This window comes from Halyomorpha halys, unplaced genomic scaffold, assembly GCF_000696795.3.
Source record: "Halyomorpha halys isolate HHAL.00 unplaced genomic scaffold, Hhal_1.1 Scaffold98.1, whole genome shotgun sequence".
NCBI lineage: Eukaryota > Metazoa > Arthropoda > Insecta > Hemiptera > Pentatomidae > Halyomorpha > Halyomorpha halys.
In genome coordinates this window covers 1,523,693-1,542,062 of record NW_027107309.1, presented here as the reverse complement: position 1 = coordinate 1,542,062, position 18,370 = coordinate 1,523,693, and the positions used below count along the sequence as shown (strand labels likewise).

Genomic DNA, 18,370 nt, shown 5'->3' with positions numbered 1-18,370 from the left:
CCTTATGATGTTACTTCTTTCTTCTGCTGTGTTATTAGTAGATTTTTCCATTACCACTTCCTACTACAGACGTTACTACTTCGACCCCCCTAGTAGAGCACCCTGGACCTGACCGCCGATCCCTCTAATGCCCTGGGCTAGACATTGCTTGTGCTCTAAAGCGTTTAAACTATTCCTTCTCTCTTTTTCTTCCATTTTCTATCCACTATCCCTTTATTTACTCAATACCTTCTTCTTTCCTCTACGAGTTTACCTTCATTTAATTCCTTGTTGTATTGATATAAAGTTATAACTAGGCTCGAAATATTGGAAAAAATGATTATATATAATCAATTTATTTTCTTTATTCAAATCCATCAATGACAATTATATCCATGATTCATAAAACTATCACCTATCATAAACACAGTATAAATAAATCGATATATGTCTTGATGGAACGTGACATCAGTGGAATACAACCTAGTTCTATTTTTCGTGCAATAACTAACTGCTGTCTATTGAACATAATCCTTACGAAATACTTATATTTATACTCAGAGAATGAAATCATAAAATACTGCTTTTTATGTTTCTTATAATATTTCCGGTTTTTAGAACTGTGTTGATGAAAGTAATTCTTTCAATTTAAATAATTTATATCATTTAACAAATTAATTTAAACACTTCCCGGTGTGGAACACAGCCAGTGCTGTTACGATTAGAAACTTGGAAAGTAAGTTTAATATAACTGCTCTTACACCTTGATCTTTGTTTTTGTTCAAGTAGCACTTCATGGGTTCATTAACCCCCGTTAAGTACACCTACTTTTATTTTCAAGTAGCTACTCATGTAATGCCTCGTAGCAGAGTGGGTTCCTATTTCAGACCAACTCTCCCTCTCCACTTCTCTCTGAATGGAAAAACTCCAATCGATCTCAGGAATCGAACTAATATATCTTAAGTAGAGCATGTGGTATATATACCAAATAAATGCCTTTATATTTAAAAACTTAGCCAAGGTTGAGGGAGTTCATGTTTCAACTCGACATGGTATTTCGTCTGTTTAATAATATGACCAAACCCGATGATGAACTTAATTTAAATATGGTGTAATTTTCTTTTAAAGTCAGAAAAACCAACGCTTGTGTAGAAAATTTGAATTTTTATTTGTAATCTAAGATGATTGTTTGGTTGTTTAGTGGCGCCAAACTTCATTGGTTATCAACGCCATTTATATTTTATTTAATTTTGCTAATATTCGTTAAATTTTATATATTTTTTGATTTGATTATTTTATTTATTTATTTATTTTTTTCTTCCGATCAAGTTATATTTTTGTCTGGAGGTACCCCAGGGCTTGACATCCTTTTTAATAATTTTTAATTTGTTCATTGGGCTTTCGTTCCACATAGATTGCCATTTATCTTTGACTTCCTTTACAAGAGGCCTGCATATCTCTGACGGAGTTAAAATTGCTTTACCCCGTCCCGGAAGCGCGAGTGCTTCTGTTGCTGCGTGATCGGGCAGTCCATTCCCTGCGATTCCTACATGGCTTGGAACCCATAGAAATGTTACTGACATACCCATGTTGTGTAGAGCTTTTAAGTGAAAATGGATGCAGGAAATTCTTGGATGTTCTGGATACATAGAATCTAAAGCTTTTATCGATCTTAGTGAATCTGTAATTATTGTAATGATGGTGTGGTTCAAAGATAAACAGAAGTGAAGTGCTTCTGCTATTGCATTTAGTTCGGCAGTGAATATGTTGCATAGTTTGTGGAGTTTAGTTTTGAACGTTGAGTCATTTGTTACAAAGGATGATGCTGCTGATTGGTCTGATTTTGATCCGTCTAAGATGATTGTTTTAATGCCTTAAACTTTGTTTGCAATGTAGTAACGACAAAGCTTCAAATTTAAAATAAATATTTTTTTAAAGATATTTGTTAGAATTTATTATTTTAATGTAAATAAAATTAATTTTTTTATGAATGATATTAACAAACCAATTTTTTTTGTTGACCGATCAATACACCATTTAATTTGGGTTTGTAAATATAGCTTTGTTGGATATTATAATAAAGGATGCTATATTATATGTACACATACATGAAGAAACAAAAGCTACCTTTTCGAGTGACAAATTATAGATTTCTAGTTTCACTAGAAATAATGAATTATATTGGGCTCTCAAAAAACGACAACGTTGACTAGTAGAGTAAACCTTACAAGCTGAAAAAAAGTTGATTTTAGATTTTTTTTCTTGAAATCCACTATGCTACAAGTAGTATAATTTACTTCAAATATTATACTGGTAAATATAATAGTCTAATATGAGCCTGAATGAGAATAAAAATTATAGAAAAAAATTTGATGAATATCTAGAAGATCAGCTTTTAGTATGTCTTGTTTCTTTCACTTTCCAAATTAATTAATTTTAATCGTAAGTATAGGATTTAATCAAAACGGGGCCTAATTATTTCCTATTATATTCTAAGAAGTCTAAGTGGTGTGGTGGTTTATGTTGTGAGGAATTTAGTCGAAATTTTTTGTGGTATTGATATTATTGAACCGTTGTACTATAACCATAAAATTGTATTTTTGGATTTAAGAAAAAATTCTTTAATACGTGTATCATGTATGCAAGATTTATATAAAAAATTTTTTTTTTCTTTTATAACCCCATTTCTATTGGTGACCAACCTATTCTAACCATGGTGGAAAGTCAAGTTTTTCACTTCGTGGGACCGCCACGAAATAATAATAAATAAGTCCACCCCCAGCCCGGATTTGAGTCGACGCCGCCCGCATTTCTCAGGCTGCTAAGAATGGCGCCTCAACCACCTTAGCTACGGACGTCACTACAAACAAAAGAAAAAGAAAACTGTACCACCACAAGTCATGAAGGGGGTTCAGTTCGGTTTCTAGAAAAAGTTTTCATTTACATCAAGCTCAACCTCCCGAGGTTTTTCCCCAGTTAAGAGTACCCAGATGTTAGATGCTGGGTGTGTCCTACGGAGATCTCTAGAACTCAGAGGATTGACTTACAGTTAAAGAAACAAAATAAATAATTATATTCTAAAGCCTGACTCAAACGAGGTACCGGGCTTACTCACGGAGCCACCCAGTCTCATTTTTTAAGCTCCCTATAAAAAATATAAATTTTATTTTTTTTCTAATTGTTATTATTTTTGTTTAAAATATTCATTGAAAGATTTCAGATAATACTAACGAATATGACTTAAACAGACAAATAAATAATGCAGGAGTAACAATAAAGTAAATCTATTCAACATGGTACTCTATATACTTCATTACGGTACTTCTTTTATTGATACTCACTCTGCTCATAACTCCTTGATGGGGTAGATAGGATTATTTGATGAAAAAAGAAGGGTTTGAATATAATAAGAGCTGTCCACCAGAGCTACTGCTGATTTGAGGAGACGTTATATGAGCTTTATAACTAAGGAGGGTATAAACCGTGTTAATAAAATGCTTTATTACTGAGCCATGTTTAGGAGCTGGTCTCAGATAGGCCCTTGGCGGATTATTAAATTCTCTCAACTCTCCCTTCCTCTATCCCCAGTGATCTCTTCATCAGGGTCTTACTGTCGTCGGAATATAACCAGCGATATGCAGAATTAAGTGTATAGTGTGTATATGCACATTAGTCATATAATCCTTCCTATCAAGTATCATAAATTATTGGAAATTGATACGTTTTTGACAGAGAAAAATTCAATTCAGGGATTTATATTGCAGGAGATTTTTGGATCAATTGCAAAAAAGAGAAAAGTATTTTTCTCCTTTTTATTTTTTTTAGTTTTTCGTTGCTCAAAATGTTTTATTTACTACATGGAGGTATTTATTTAGCCATGCTGTCCAAATACATTGGATTACTATTACACACAGCGTACCCATCAATTCATAATTGGACATATACATACTAAAATACATTAACATTTTCTATTTCTTAAACAATTATTATCAATGTACTAAATAAAATACACTTAAATTACATTTTTCTTAATATATACATATCCTCCTTCTCGCACAAAGCCAAATAACAATTTTCCAATTCGTCTAATACATCATTCCCCCTGTTTAACTCCTTCAAACCTCTCCTCTCCAGTGATCTGCGACAACCGTTCCATCAATTAAGCAAATTAACAGGAATCATCAATAGATAGCAAAGCATAAAGCAGAAGCAGAACAATCACAAAAGTCACAGACGGCGGATGAACGATTTTTTTTGTCTCCAACTTTTGGAATCTAAAAATGTTTTAAGATAAAATTGTAATTTTGATAGGATTCACATTGCTTTGATACATTGATCGATTATAAAACTTTATGTCTGAAAATAAAAATCCGATAGGCGAGTCAATTTTTTTTTTTTATCTTCTTTAAAGTTTATTTAACCGCCTTCCTTTTATATATTACACACGGCCAATCGATCTTCCCATTTAAATTTATATTAAGTTACAAGATAAAATATTGATAGAGAAATATAATTTTTATTTAACATACTTCCGGAAAAGTTAATATACCAATAACGTAAGAATGGGAATTGAATTAAAAGAAAAGAAAAAAAAGGAAAGGAAAAAAAAAAGATCCAGTACTGAGAGTTTAATCACTAACAGTAAAAGTAAAAAAAAATTGTGGAAGATAAAAAATACACTGCTGAGTGTATTTTTGTTAAAATATTACATATAGAAAAAAATATGCTGTATTACTATAATACATTGATCAATGGATGAATTATCCCGTTAAAAAAAGTATTAATAAATTGATACTATACATTAACGAAAAAATATATTAAATTGTATAATTCCAAATCGTCTTCATCTAGAGCAATTTCACATAATTCCCAAGAAGGCATATTTTCATTATTTAAAGTATGTTTTTTTTCATAATCTCTATTTAAGAACATTTTGTTTGTTATTTGATGAATAACTGTACCAATTCATATTTCAATTTTCACACTTTCTCCATCTTCTTTAATGGATTACATTTAAATGAGTTTCTGAGTTTATAATTAGAGTAATGAGCCTAATAATAAAATATGTGTAAATGATACAGCTGCAACATACCTTCCTAAATTATTTTATTATATGGGGTTTATAACTGTTTTGAGTAAATCAACATAATTTTCCTAAAGGAGTTAAAACAATTTCTTATTAAATAACATTGGTAATAATTATGGAACATAGGAAGAGGGAATAGAGATAATAAATATTAAAAATTACACATTTAGGAAATCACCTTTGTGGAAACAAATCTTTAATTATTCATAAAAAGTTTGCTAATCGGGAAGGGGAAACGGAGCCTATATTCCGAGCCCAAGTTCCTCAGTGAATAGTAGAGCAGGGAACGGGATGACTGAATTGAAACGGTAAGGAAATTAAAAGGCCGGGATAGGAAGCCGGGGGTCCGCTCTGGGAAAATGAGGAAAATAAAAGAAAAATGGGTTCGATAACAATAACCCTCCCACCCCCCTCCATCCCAGGCCTATCTTAGTGGCCGAATTTAATAAAGGTCGTTCTTATAATTCCTATTTAGGAAGGTCTCCAACCCTTGTCCACTTGGCTTCATCTATTTTATCCTTTTACTTAGTTATTATTTTTAAAAAAAATTCATTAAAGTAGAATTATTTTTTCTGTAGTCTTACAGTTTTAATGTAAGAGCTTTGTCTGTATTCGGGGAACACAAGATTAACTTCGGTGAATTAGCAGATAAAAAAGTGATGATATAGGTAAGAAGTATAATCGATGAGTTATCTACCAAAGGTCAATATATCTACTTATGAAAAGTTATTATTTAAAAATTATTATAGGAATATCTCATGAATATTAGTTATATATTTATTAAGCAAGTTGATATATAACCCGTATTTGATTGGGGGCAATTTAAATATTGAAATAATGTGAGTAGGTTTAATTTGTCAAAAAACTTTTATTTTTTTATAATTAGGGCAGTACATCAGGGGAAAAGGAAAGATCGGTCAGTGAAGAAAACTAACATTTACTAATTGATTTATTATTCATGCTAAGGTTTCGTCCTAAATTGTTGGACTTATTCAGGGTTATAACAAAAAAGAAATGTATAACTGAATAACAGGATAACAATCAGTATATATATAATTATTTAATTGATTTTGATTTCGGTACATATTTATTTCAAAACGGTCGTTCTGATTTGGAGAAGTGCAGTGATTAATGTAAAATGGATCTAATATCAATTTTATGACCTATTTTCGCTTCCGTGTTTGTATTTTCCTCAGTACTACAACATTCAAAAACTATTTGTACTATTTGGCCCCGATTTGAAGGAATGTTGGTGATTAGTGTTGACATATCCCACTGAAAATTTCAGCGCATTTCATCTGCTACTTTCGCGTAAAAGTATATTCCTTGATTTACCTACATTTCGAAAGAGGCTTGTCTCATTTATCTGAATGTTGTGATTAATGTAGACGTGGTACAGTAGAACTTATACATATTACTTTAATTTGTATATTTTTGTAATCAATTCCAAATTCTAATTTAAAGAATAAAAGTATGATACATAAATAGAAACAACGAATATTTGCATAAATGGCTTGATTATGATACATACCACCCGTAATATTCTACAGGCACGTTTCTGCTCCTTATGTAATTATTAATCGAGCTTATTATGTAATTAAAGCTCTGGTCTGTTCTTGACAGAATGTCAGGTCCTTCCTCTCAGAAAAACGTAATAAATCGATTATTTTTTTTATTTCTTCATTTTAAATTATATCCCCTTGTTTTTTTTTACTTCAACTTGGCTAAAATGAACAAACTAGTGGTTACTAAATTTTTCTACCGAGAATAAAAGTTATTTCTTGGGTCCTCCTGGCCGGATTCAAATTGCCACGTATAACGAACGGGCTTTAGTAGGCAAGCATCAAATATTGTGCTAATTTTTCACCACATAAGCTATTTCTGAAATATATATTTTTGAATTAATAAGTATTTGTAAACAAATAGCCATTGTTAACTGAACCATATTCACTAGTTGTAGCCGCTAATATTTTATTGAGTTGCAATCAATATTAAGGTCACATTATCGCAGCTTCTTAATTTAAATAATTAAAGTCCTATTTTTTGTCCTTTTTTTTTTTTTCATTAGTGTTGTTTCCTTATTTTTTCAATGTTTTCAGAATTAAAAATATATTTTTATCCTTATTAAATAACGTGATTATTAATATAAACCTTACCTAACACTATCCTCACCATGTATGCCGATGACACATGTGTGCTCGCTGTTAATAAAACCCGTTTAATTGCATTCCAATCCCATATCACAGCCCTCTAAGAATGGTGTAATTGGAGAATTAAAATAATTCCCATCAAATCACTTTTAACCAACGTCGTAAACCTACTGACTGCCCTACAGTATAGTTTATAACCTAATGTTGCCCTTACCTCTGTAGAACAGATCCGATACCTTGGACTACATCTGAACAAACGGCTAATTTGGAATCCTCACAAAGACTGAAAGGCTGAAAGGCACTAAAGAATGAAAAGAAAGGTGGTTTCCTTAGATATAGATTGCGACTATTACAGCACTTACTAGACAAACGGTCCAAACTTCCAATTCATTACAAAAGACTGATTTACATGACAATTATAAGGCTTACTGGACATACAGAGTTGAGCTTTGGGGCTCTGCTAAACCTTCGAATTCCTCTCTTGTCCAATCCTTACAGTCCGAAATCCTTCGTAAAATCCTTAATGCTTCCTACTTTCTTACAAATAAAATCATCCACAATGACCTTACTGTTCCATTTGTAACAGATCTAGCCCGAACCAGATATAAATCTTTTCTTTATTAACTCCCTAACCATCAAAACCCTCTAGTTTCTAAACTTGCTTCTTCTTCTATTCCTAAAAATCGTCCGAGGCGCCTGAAAAGAAGATGGCCTTGAGACCTCGTGTAAAAATATGATTAGAGTCATATGGGTAGTTTTCCATTTTTATATTACATAAAATTTACTTAATGTGTTTTTTTTTGTAAATACAGTTGTAAATTGCAATAAATAAATAGAAAAAAAATTAATCAAATCAAAAACAAAATAATACGCATAGAACACAATATACCTATAAGTATTATTTGCATTCAGTCCAAAGATTCATAAACCAATCCCTCCCTGTCAGTTACATGTGGATGACAAGGCAGAAATCCCATCGCTTCCCTTTTAGCCGAATCACTGGTATTAGGATACAATAGAAACTGGGTGAAGGCACTAGAGCTATATGCTGTGAATTTTAGGGGAGAGGCTGACTATTGCTAAAAATCCTATAGCATATTAACCAAAGGTCTCGGGACCACTGCCGTTTTAATCTTGAGGGTATTTGAAGGATTGATGGAGCTGGATTGGGATTGCGCCTAAGGATTAGGATCACGATTAAGGTTTTTATTGATGTTCGACACTTTGGATGATATGAGATCAAGAACTGGATGAAGTATTGGATGCTTTAGATGTTCGACGGGTTAACTCTGCCCTATAGTTTAAAAACTAAATTTTCCTTTCTAAATTTAATTTCCTATGGAATCTTCACCTAAAAAATAATAACATAAAATATTCTGTGCTTTTCTATTCCCAACTTAATAATTTCTATTTAACTGATGATTGTTAGGGTTTACCGGAAATAAAGGAATCATTTAGTATTTCATATGATATATTAATATTTTTTTACCCAAAAAAATGTTAAGGATTGAGGTTAGAAACATTATAAATTCTTCAGTTAGGGCTATACAATATATAACAAATAAATCGTGAAAAATAGTTTCAAAAATCTGTTCTCTGAATTAATTCACCTTATTTATAAAAATATTGTAGTGGGAATAAAATTTCAAAGCGGATACTCTTTTGTCGAGGCTATGCGAAAGAGTGACATCAATAATATCAAAAGACGACGGAAGGACGAGTAGGATTTATGCTGTCTAGACGAAGGGTACTAACTGCATCCATAGCTCACCGCCCCATTGGAGGATATTAGAGCACAGTTCTTCTCGTTATTAACATTTCCATTGTCTCCTGATTCGGCAGGATTGTTCAGGTCTATTTCCTCGAGTGCTCGCACCTCCAATTAGAGGAAAATACACTTAACCTCCCGGGACACTTACTCATCCGCTCTGGTTCGCTGGCACAATAGAGAACCACCAGTTGCTCCTCAGGTTTTTCTCTCTTGTTGGCCACAGGCAACCGCCCACAACTAATTAGATGTTTCTCCTTTCGGTGGTCGGAATTCCGAAGGTATATTGTCTTCAATACTACTATAAAAAACGACATTAACTAGGCCTTTAAGTGGTTTATAATTTGATTCCTGTTTTTTTTTTTTTATTGGATTTGTTTGTTATACTCGTAGGTTTGACTAGGTTCAAACTAAAAAAAAGGAGCAAAGTTGTGTTTTCTCTTTGTAAAGTTATGGCTACCAATTTATCTTCCAAACAGTTTTGGCCCAAATATTTCTAAAATTATAAATTATTAATCCTTATTGTTGGTATATTTAGTAAAATAGAAATAATAAGAGATATTCCTAAATTCATTTAGGAAAAACGAAATATCTTATATAATGAAAAAATCACAAGTTCTGCTTTCATGATTAGTTAATAATTTTCTAGGACCGAAAATGCCGCGTTAAAACTAATAAAAAATATTGAAATTGAGTTCATAAAAAGCAGAAAAGTAAGCCGGATATACTTTCTTCTTTATTCCTATATGTTGTCAAAACAACAAAAAACATTTCTTGATAAGTATATTATATTTAAAATAATTATCTATTAAGAAGCAAAAGCTTATACCATTTCGTATCGTGCTACAATTTCCAAAAATAAATTGAACTAAAGATCTGCAAAACCTATTGAGACACATCCCTTATCAATTATTGATTATTGTTTACACTATACCTCGTTCCTAGTTTAAGTAAGGTTCTCATTTATATCGTGGTTTTGAACTTGTATATGAGATATTATCAATCAAATAGAGAAAAACCAAATTTAAATTATAACTAACCTGAAGGTTTTACTTTTGCTGGACTTATTTACTAAACCAAAAATTGTATTTTTTTGGTGTGCTATTCTAGTCATGTAAGAACCTTTTTGTTCTTAGGAGTTAGTAATGCTAGCTTAGGAAGGGAAAGGGCCTCATTCATCCCTTGGCTACCGAAGATTTATGGCCGGATAAGAGCGGTTTAGTTTCGATTCCCACCTGGGTCGGTTCAGATTTATTTCGTGGCGTTACCTCTAATAGATCTCATCTGTTCCCCTTTAGCTGGGAAGGTGTGGTGTTTAGTAACTAATCTAAGAGATCCTAACATTGATATGTCTTGGAAAGATTTCGAAGTGAGACTCAGTATAATACTAGTGATTACAAAAGTATTATTTCCTAGTGTTTATAGAAATATTTCCTTGAATTTTCTAGAATATTTCAATAATTTCTCTACATAGTCGCTAGTGCAGTCGATGATTTTTTTTGTATGTTCAGGCCATAAAAGTTCCCCGCCATGTCCTGGAGGATGCATCTTTCTCTGACGGAATTGAATCGTCGTCATGTTATCGCGTATTATAACAATGCAACATTAACTTTTTTAAAAAATCGTTTAAGGTTTCCTAAATGAAATTATTTATCTCTGAACTGCAAAATATTCTTTCAAAACTCTTGAAAACTCTTTTTTTAAATTTTATAAAAATTATATATTAGCATTATATCTTTGATGCGCGGTCATTAAAGCTTAAGTCACTTTGTGATTATTTGGAGATTATGTCGTATTAAAGCATCAAATCAGTGCAACCGGTTGCTGTTAAGATCTTTATGCTTGAGATAGACGTACTACTATATTGATTTATAAAAATAACAATTACAAAATAATAATATCAATAATCAAATTTTACATAATGTTTTGAACTTTGTTTTTTTGCTCTCCTGAAAAATTCATATTTTCAACTTAAGCCCTTATGACCGCGCATCAAAGATATGTAGATACACAATACACGTATCTGATACCCGCCCTACATTTCTTAGGGCAAGGAAGATTAAAAGATTGAAGCTGCCTCCTAACTGCTTAAAATCTCATCAATGGTCACAAATATTAGCATGTTATATATTCAGTGGGATGATGGCATATAATATTGTAAAAGAAAAATTGTCATCCTGCAACTACTTTGGTGATTAAGAATCAGATTTAACAATGTTATAATAGGACATCTCATTTCAATCTGTCCCTAGGCAAGAGTCAGTTTTTTCAGTCACATTTTGTCAGTATTTTCAGTGGCAAAAGCTAAATGTACATCGCAGAGGTGCAAGAATGAATCACCGGCTCACTTTTTTTTCAGTTTATAATACAATGGTGAACCTAGCTTAAGGTAAACCTTTTTTTTGTGGTCCGAAAGCGTCGTGAACATCCTTCTTTTTGGCTTCACTTTCCGTTATAAGGAGAGTAGGGTATGTATGTATATGTATATCTACCCTCCTAGGGTACACTGCAATGAAATGTCTATGTCAGATTTAATATATGAGATTATTTTCAGTTTTTATAAATAATGAAACATATTTCATGTGTCTAAACATTTTATATTATATAAGAATAAGATTTTGTTATCCTGATTTGCCTTAATGTATGCTTCCAGGAATAATGATGTGCTTTTCAAAAGTTTAATTTAATCTCCTTACAGTCCAAAATCCTTAATGCTCCTTCATCCAATCATCCATCAGGACCTTAGTGTTCCATATTGCCGATATGTCTAGAACCAGATACCAATTCTTCCACGAAAAACTTCCCAACCACCTTCACCAAATACCTCTTGTTTTTAACCTGCCTTTGCCTTCATTACCTGTGAAGGCAAAGCCTACCTATTGAAAATGTCGCTATTAGGAACCGGAGTTACTCAGTTCATGTATGATTCCATCATCACACCCCGTATTTCCTGTGTATTGGTATATTGATCACTATATTAGTTTATTTGAAAAAAAAAGTATTTGATATAATAATTAATTTTAGCTAATCATATAATTGTACAGGGTAACCAGAGTCTACCATCAACACATCTGTATTATTTTATTTACAAGTAATTTTGACAGCCTATTGAAGTTAAGGTCTTTTATATTGCAGAATGGTCAAGGAATGCAACCGTGCCCTTGTGAGCTCTATCTGGGTAGAAACTACCGATTACAGTATGAGGTATTCTATTAACAATAATTACCTTGCACTTTTCATGTAGTTTTTTATTTTTATATTCTTTTAAAAATAAAATTGGTTAGTGAAGTAGTTAGCAGTAGACACCGTCATACGGTACAACATTTGCACTCTTCTAAATTGCACTTCTATTCTTTAAAATCAAAACAAAAAAATTATTTTTTATGATTTTTTTAGGTGGTATCCTAATTTATTTAGTCCCCTAATTGTTTGTAATTAACATTTTTCCATATTATTGGATAAAATATACATTTTTATAATCTACTTTCTATTTATTATAATTTTATGTGTGTGTAAGGTTTCCCATTATACATGCTCACCTCCTCCCTCTTAACATCTACAATTTTTTAAAGTTTGATTTAATTTTCGCTAGGTTATAAAAGTGGCATTTAGTCAATCTTATTGGGTATTGTTAATTTTTTCTTAAAAATTCTTCTCTTTCTCGTACTTTCTTCTTCAGCGTACCTAATATAACGTTTTCAATCGAAACAAATGAATACTTTTTTTTTAAAGATTTTCGCGTAGGTGTGGGAAAGAAAGTTTTTTGAATTCAATTTTCTATAAGAATTCCCCATCATAATTTGAGTTGTCTTCTGCGGCAGAAGATAACTCAAATGGTTGCCATGATGATGCTTCGATTAACAAATGTTTCAATTTTAATGTATTTTTTTTTTGGAACGGAAAATTTCGTATTCGAACGAGAAATTGAATTCTGAACTGGCTTTATTCTACAGAGTATTTCGACATTTTATCAAAAACATTAAACATTTGTTAACTGTTTTTGGCGATAAGTGCCTCCAGGATGCGTTGTATCAAAAAAATGTTCGATATGAATTCGTTTTAAAAATGTTTTTACCGTTAAAATTCGTTAAATAGACATCATATTTCTTTAAAAATTCAGAGTTAGAGTTGTGGAGAAGACTTTTGTGTCCCAAAAGACTATTCAAAATTTCAAAAATTGCAGAGCTTAGGAGTAGTGAACCTGTAAAATGGGACTGCGTATTGTATTTTATTGTAATTGTTTAACTAATATATGAGTTAAATAAATATTAGAATGTTTTCCTCAAGTATATTTCGGCTTGACCGATTTCCTCCATTAATCGGCAAGGTCTCGTTGCCTAAATGAACGGTTAAACCGCAATTTACTACTACAAATACTATATGCTATTTTTTTTCAATTTTCATAATATTTAGATGCTCTAATTTTATCCGGTTTCATTCATTGTTTACCTATGTGTATAGATAACTTATGCTAACATATTTAGCAAGCGACATAATTAGTTTATATATATAAATTATGTGAACATAATTATCTTGATAACGTAAAGTAAATATTACTTAATTTATTTATTACACTGATATAATTTTTTACTCAAACGTTGTGATCCTTTCGATGAAATTCGCCACCTGATACCCTCAAATCCCAGAGGATGTGTATGAATATAGGATACTCCCCAAGTGTAAAGCCGGCACGAACATGTGTAAGACAGGGTAAGATAGAAGTGTCGTAGCCTATATCTTGCTGAGTTTATCTTTCGCCAACTGTTACCATGGTACACCAGCCCTACCTCTTTTTCTCCCTCTCAGTTGAGTATATTTATTTCTAGGTGAGAAGAAGTCATGTCTCATAAAGAATTAGGTATAAAAACGTCAAAAGATCGAAGGAACATGCTTGAAAACGTTTCATATATCTTATATCTATATGTAGTTTGGTTGTTATTTGCTCAACGATGTTCGAAAAAGTAATTATACCTATATAATTAATACATGATTGTAATTATTAATTAGTAACTTAGGCTGAGTAATTATAATTACTCTGCTCCAACTACTAATTGTAATAGTGCAATACAACTGTAATTAGAGTAGTTCATCAGATAGTTGGAATAGACAATTGCATAGTTAAGTTTACTTTCCATACTATATTTTATTCATCGGACTATGAATATCTTCGACTTACTTGGAAACAGAAAATCCCTAAAGGTTTATTCTGTTTATACCCAAATCTTCTACTTCGCAAAAGGTTCGAGCTATTAATATTCTGTGATTATTTTCTTTTTTTTTCCTTTCCGAAAATTATCTTTATTTAAAAAAAAAATATTTACACCATCCGGACGGAGTAGAGTCCACCTCCGTCTTTCACCACTTTGAAAAATAACGCAACAATAATATATTAAAAACATATTTAACAATTATTGGTTAAAAATTTATATTACCATATTATGACAATTGGGGCTATTTCTGGCATCCAATGTCTAAAGTCCATAAATTTTAATTCTTCAATTTAAAAAAATAAAATAAAATATTTCAGTTAACTGCTAGTAACTCTTCGGTATTTTTATAATACTAAAGTAAAATAGGCCTTCGTCCTAATCCTTACTACATTGGCATTTTGCTGAGGAATATATATTTTTTTTCTTAGTAAAGAATTAGTTTGGAAAGAAGAAAAAACGAAAATCACTAAATATTTATATGATTTAATGGTTTAGTTTTCTTGGGTTTTTAAGCTGCTCTACTCGGAACTAAAAGTTTTCTCTAAGTATTGACCAATGTTTTTGTGTATTTCTTTTAATCATGTTTTTCGTGATTCCATCTTTGTCCTCGATCATTCACCGCTCGCTTGACTAAATCGATCCACTAACGTCGGTGTATCACCTTCCTCTGATACTTATCGATTATTCCGGATAATCGATTAACGTTTCGGTATCGTGGGTAGGGTTGGGTAAGGAAGTCTTTACCCTTGTTGAGGAAAGCCTTTTAAACCCAGCAGGTGGGTGTTTACCCTTTGGTATCTTCTGCTTGCTATCTGTATTTACGGATCTATTCTATACCATTTTCGCAACATAGTGTTATCACTAGGAAAAGTTTGTTATAGAGGTCATAAGTTTGTCATGATTTATTTAATGACTAATAGTACGTCAGCTCCTGATTTATCGTAATAATATATTTCGGTTTTATACGTTAAGAACATAAGAATTATTTTTAAATTGAATTAGTATAAAATAATAAATAATATTTTATTAAACTATTTAAACACACAAGGAGGTTTATAAATTATAAAAATTGCATTATGACGTACCAGAATTTTACAATCAATTTTTATTTAGTGCAAAATACTTATTTTAGTTCTATAATGCTATTTATTGTGTTACTTTATCTAACACTGTAATTCCAATATATTTTTCCTAAATATTATAGTTTGTGAACTTTATAAAAAGTGAAATCAGAATTGTTTATCATATTCTGAAATCAGAAACTACTTTACTAAAAATGGTATATCATGCGGCTTATCATAATCTTGTCATTAGACAAAAATCTATGAGATTTTTACTATGTTGGAAGAATCTATTGTTTCTGTACAACACATAACAAACCCTTCCAATCAACAATATACATTCAAGTGTCAAAATGTTGTCATAGGTCGATTATATTTAATATATATTCACTCCATGTGATATTTTCAGTAAAACATATAGAAATTCACATATTATAGAGATTGTATGAGTCTACGAAGTAAATTCAAAGTAAAAAAATAATTTGTAAAACCATAGGCCAAATTAAATCACCCTAATGCAGAGATGAGAAAGCTATAACAAGGTTCAGAATAGAGCATACATCTGACACATATCTCGTCAACAAATAGCCTTGTAATAATGCAGTCACAGTCAGTCAGCAGGACTGACTTAACTAATTAACTAAATTTAACATGACCAACTATAATTAACAAACTAAATTAATCAGATTACGACGAAATATCGATATATTAGTCATCCTCAATTATGATGAAAATTCAATAGAATTATTATTAAATTTTCTTTTTAGACATTCCATGTAATAAATACCCCTATGGCAAAAAAAGTAATTTTCTATTGTTATTGTTAATAAATGTATGTAACTGTTTATGAATCATAAAAGGAGTATGAAAAATAAAATATTAAATTTTTTTATAACTTATACGTAGAACTCAATTAGGCCTTTTATTTTTTAAATTATAAAACAAAACAAAGTGTTGATACTTTTTTATTTCATGTCTTCAACTATTTATGCCCTTAATCAATTTGGTAAACATACACGAATTTAAGGACTTCACTAAGTCCAGTAAATTTTGATTTTGAAATAATGATATGAGGTACTTATGTATTAGCCATGCTGAATAACCGACACCATATTACCACATAGTACCGTATTACCACTTGACACCACCTGATACCATATACTGAATAACCAGACACCATACTAACCTGGTTAGTATTAATACGAATGGCGGCATTAATTATAATATTTTAATTACATTTTACGTTTGTTGTTTAAGTATTACAAGATTTAACTACAAAACAATATTGCTTAGACGGACCAAATTTAACAATAGCGACAAGTGGGTCATCATCATCTTTAAGCCATTAATTAATTCTTCATCCATAAAGGCATGCATAATTTCCAATCCCTTTCTTTTAATAGAAGTCATTACCTCCACTGTTTTTCTTTTTCACTCAAATAAATACACTTAACATGGCCATAACGTATTTTCTTCAATAATATGACTCTATAATCTTAAAAGTAGTTTATCGAAGCATCTTTAATATCAGGTAGTTTTCAAATTTCAACAATTAAAAAAAAATCAAAAATGAACTATATACGAAAGTATAAAGCACCAAAGAAAGTACAAAGCACAAAGCACCTTACAGTGTTAATATATGTCGTTGTCGATATCCTAAAACAGCAATCTGAAGGCAACTGACCTAATTTGGACATGGTTACGCGAACTCTAGGAAATAGTGATACCTGATAAACTAAGAAGATTCTATTAACAGAGCATGATGCATAGCGTGGTATATTTATTTATTTAACAAGATAGGAAATTTAATCCTGGAAATTAAAGAATAAAGTTCTTCTTATTTCTAGGTTATACAACCTGGAATAAGGTATACTAAACACTTCATTAATGTGTTAAAATAAGATACGAAATTACCTAAACATGGCCAGGAATGAGTTGAGAACAATAACAAGTCTCCTTACGGGTTAATGTCTTTTAAAATATTTTCTCAAGCAGATGAAAATAGTCAAAGATTTCACTTATGGTTTTGTACATGATTGAGGAGGAATAAAAGACAATGTATTCTATGTAAATATGAAACCATGATCTTTTGCAGGTTCCTAATTTTATGATTAAAATTAATGTGTGGAAAAGGTGGGCTGGAAATTGTGAGACACTATGCTAATAACAACATGCATGTATATATTTTGTTTTATTTATAATGTCAATTCCCTGGAGGAGCAATTATATTAGTGTGTTAGGTTTTATCATTTATCTGTTATAATATAAAAGGAACATTGGGGTCTCATAGACTGTATTGGCTTATCTGAGTGGCTGTTAGAAGTTCGCTGTCGCGGTCACTTCCGCGTCCTATGGCCGCTTCTCTCGTCGAGGTGTACGGTGGGCGAATATGGTGAAAACCATGTGATCGCCTGATGTCTGAAAAGACGTCTTTGTTCCTCCGTGGCTGGCCAGCGTGTCCCGGACTCCGGCGTGATGGTAGGGGTAGGCCAGGTCCTAGCTTGCATGATGCTTAGGCTGGGGCGGCATTGCAGTCGCATCGTCTTCGGGGCCTTCCGGTGTTCGCGACAAGGGGGGCATCAGGAAATGAGACCCCCGACCCCGACTTTATATAAATCCAAAAATTAACCGTGAAAATCGGATTACTTAAATCCGACAATGACCATAATTCTATAAAATACAATGTTCAATGGTTATATAACTCAATGGTTGTGTTAAAATATAAGTATATGTATGATATTTATATAAAAAGAATAAAAGTATCTATAGATACCTTATTTATTAGAACAATACGTATATTAAATGATGACTAAATAAACGAATGAATTGACAATGTAAATTAAATTAAAATGAAGAATAAACACTGACTGCGTGGACATACTAGTGTAATAGAATGACTTTTATAAAAGTCTCTAAACTTGAACAGCCCTGGTGAAGCTCTACAAAGTGGTTCGAAACGTCGTGTAATAAATAGTTGTCAACTATTTTTGTTTCTCTTTTGACCACAACCCTGAGCATCTTCTTCATAATTTGAAATTATACAGTTAATTATTTATATGTATGACAAGAAGAAAAAGTAGCAAATGAGTTTTTTCAAAACATTTTTCACCTTGTTG

At 31.5% G+C, this 18,370-nt stretch overlaps 1 protein-coding gene across 5 annotated transcripts in view; it reads left to right on the top strand.

Annotated features, from left to right (window-relative positions):
- LOC106677413 (dipeptidase 1) overlaps nt 1–18,370 on the top strand; it is a 485,353-nt gene that overhangs the window by 183,975 nt on the left and 283,008 nt on the right. For 4 of the 5 annotated variants that reach the window (XR_010842948.1, XR_010842947.1, XM_067045593.1 and 1 more), the window contains exon 3: nt 12,119–12,187. The exons of the other annotated variant lie outside the window; for it this stretch is intronic. Coding sequence is in view for 2 of the 4 variants with exons in the window: in XM_067045593.1 (XP_066901694.1) it covers nt 12,119–12,187 (69 nt within the window). In the remaining 2 variants the exon portion in view is untranslated. The remainder of the gene's footprint in view (nt 1–12,118; nt 12,188–18,370) is intronic. 5 annotated transcript variants of the gene reach the window in all.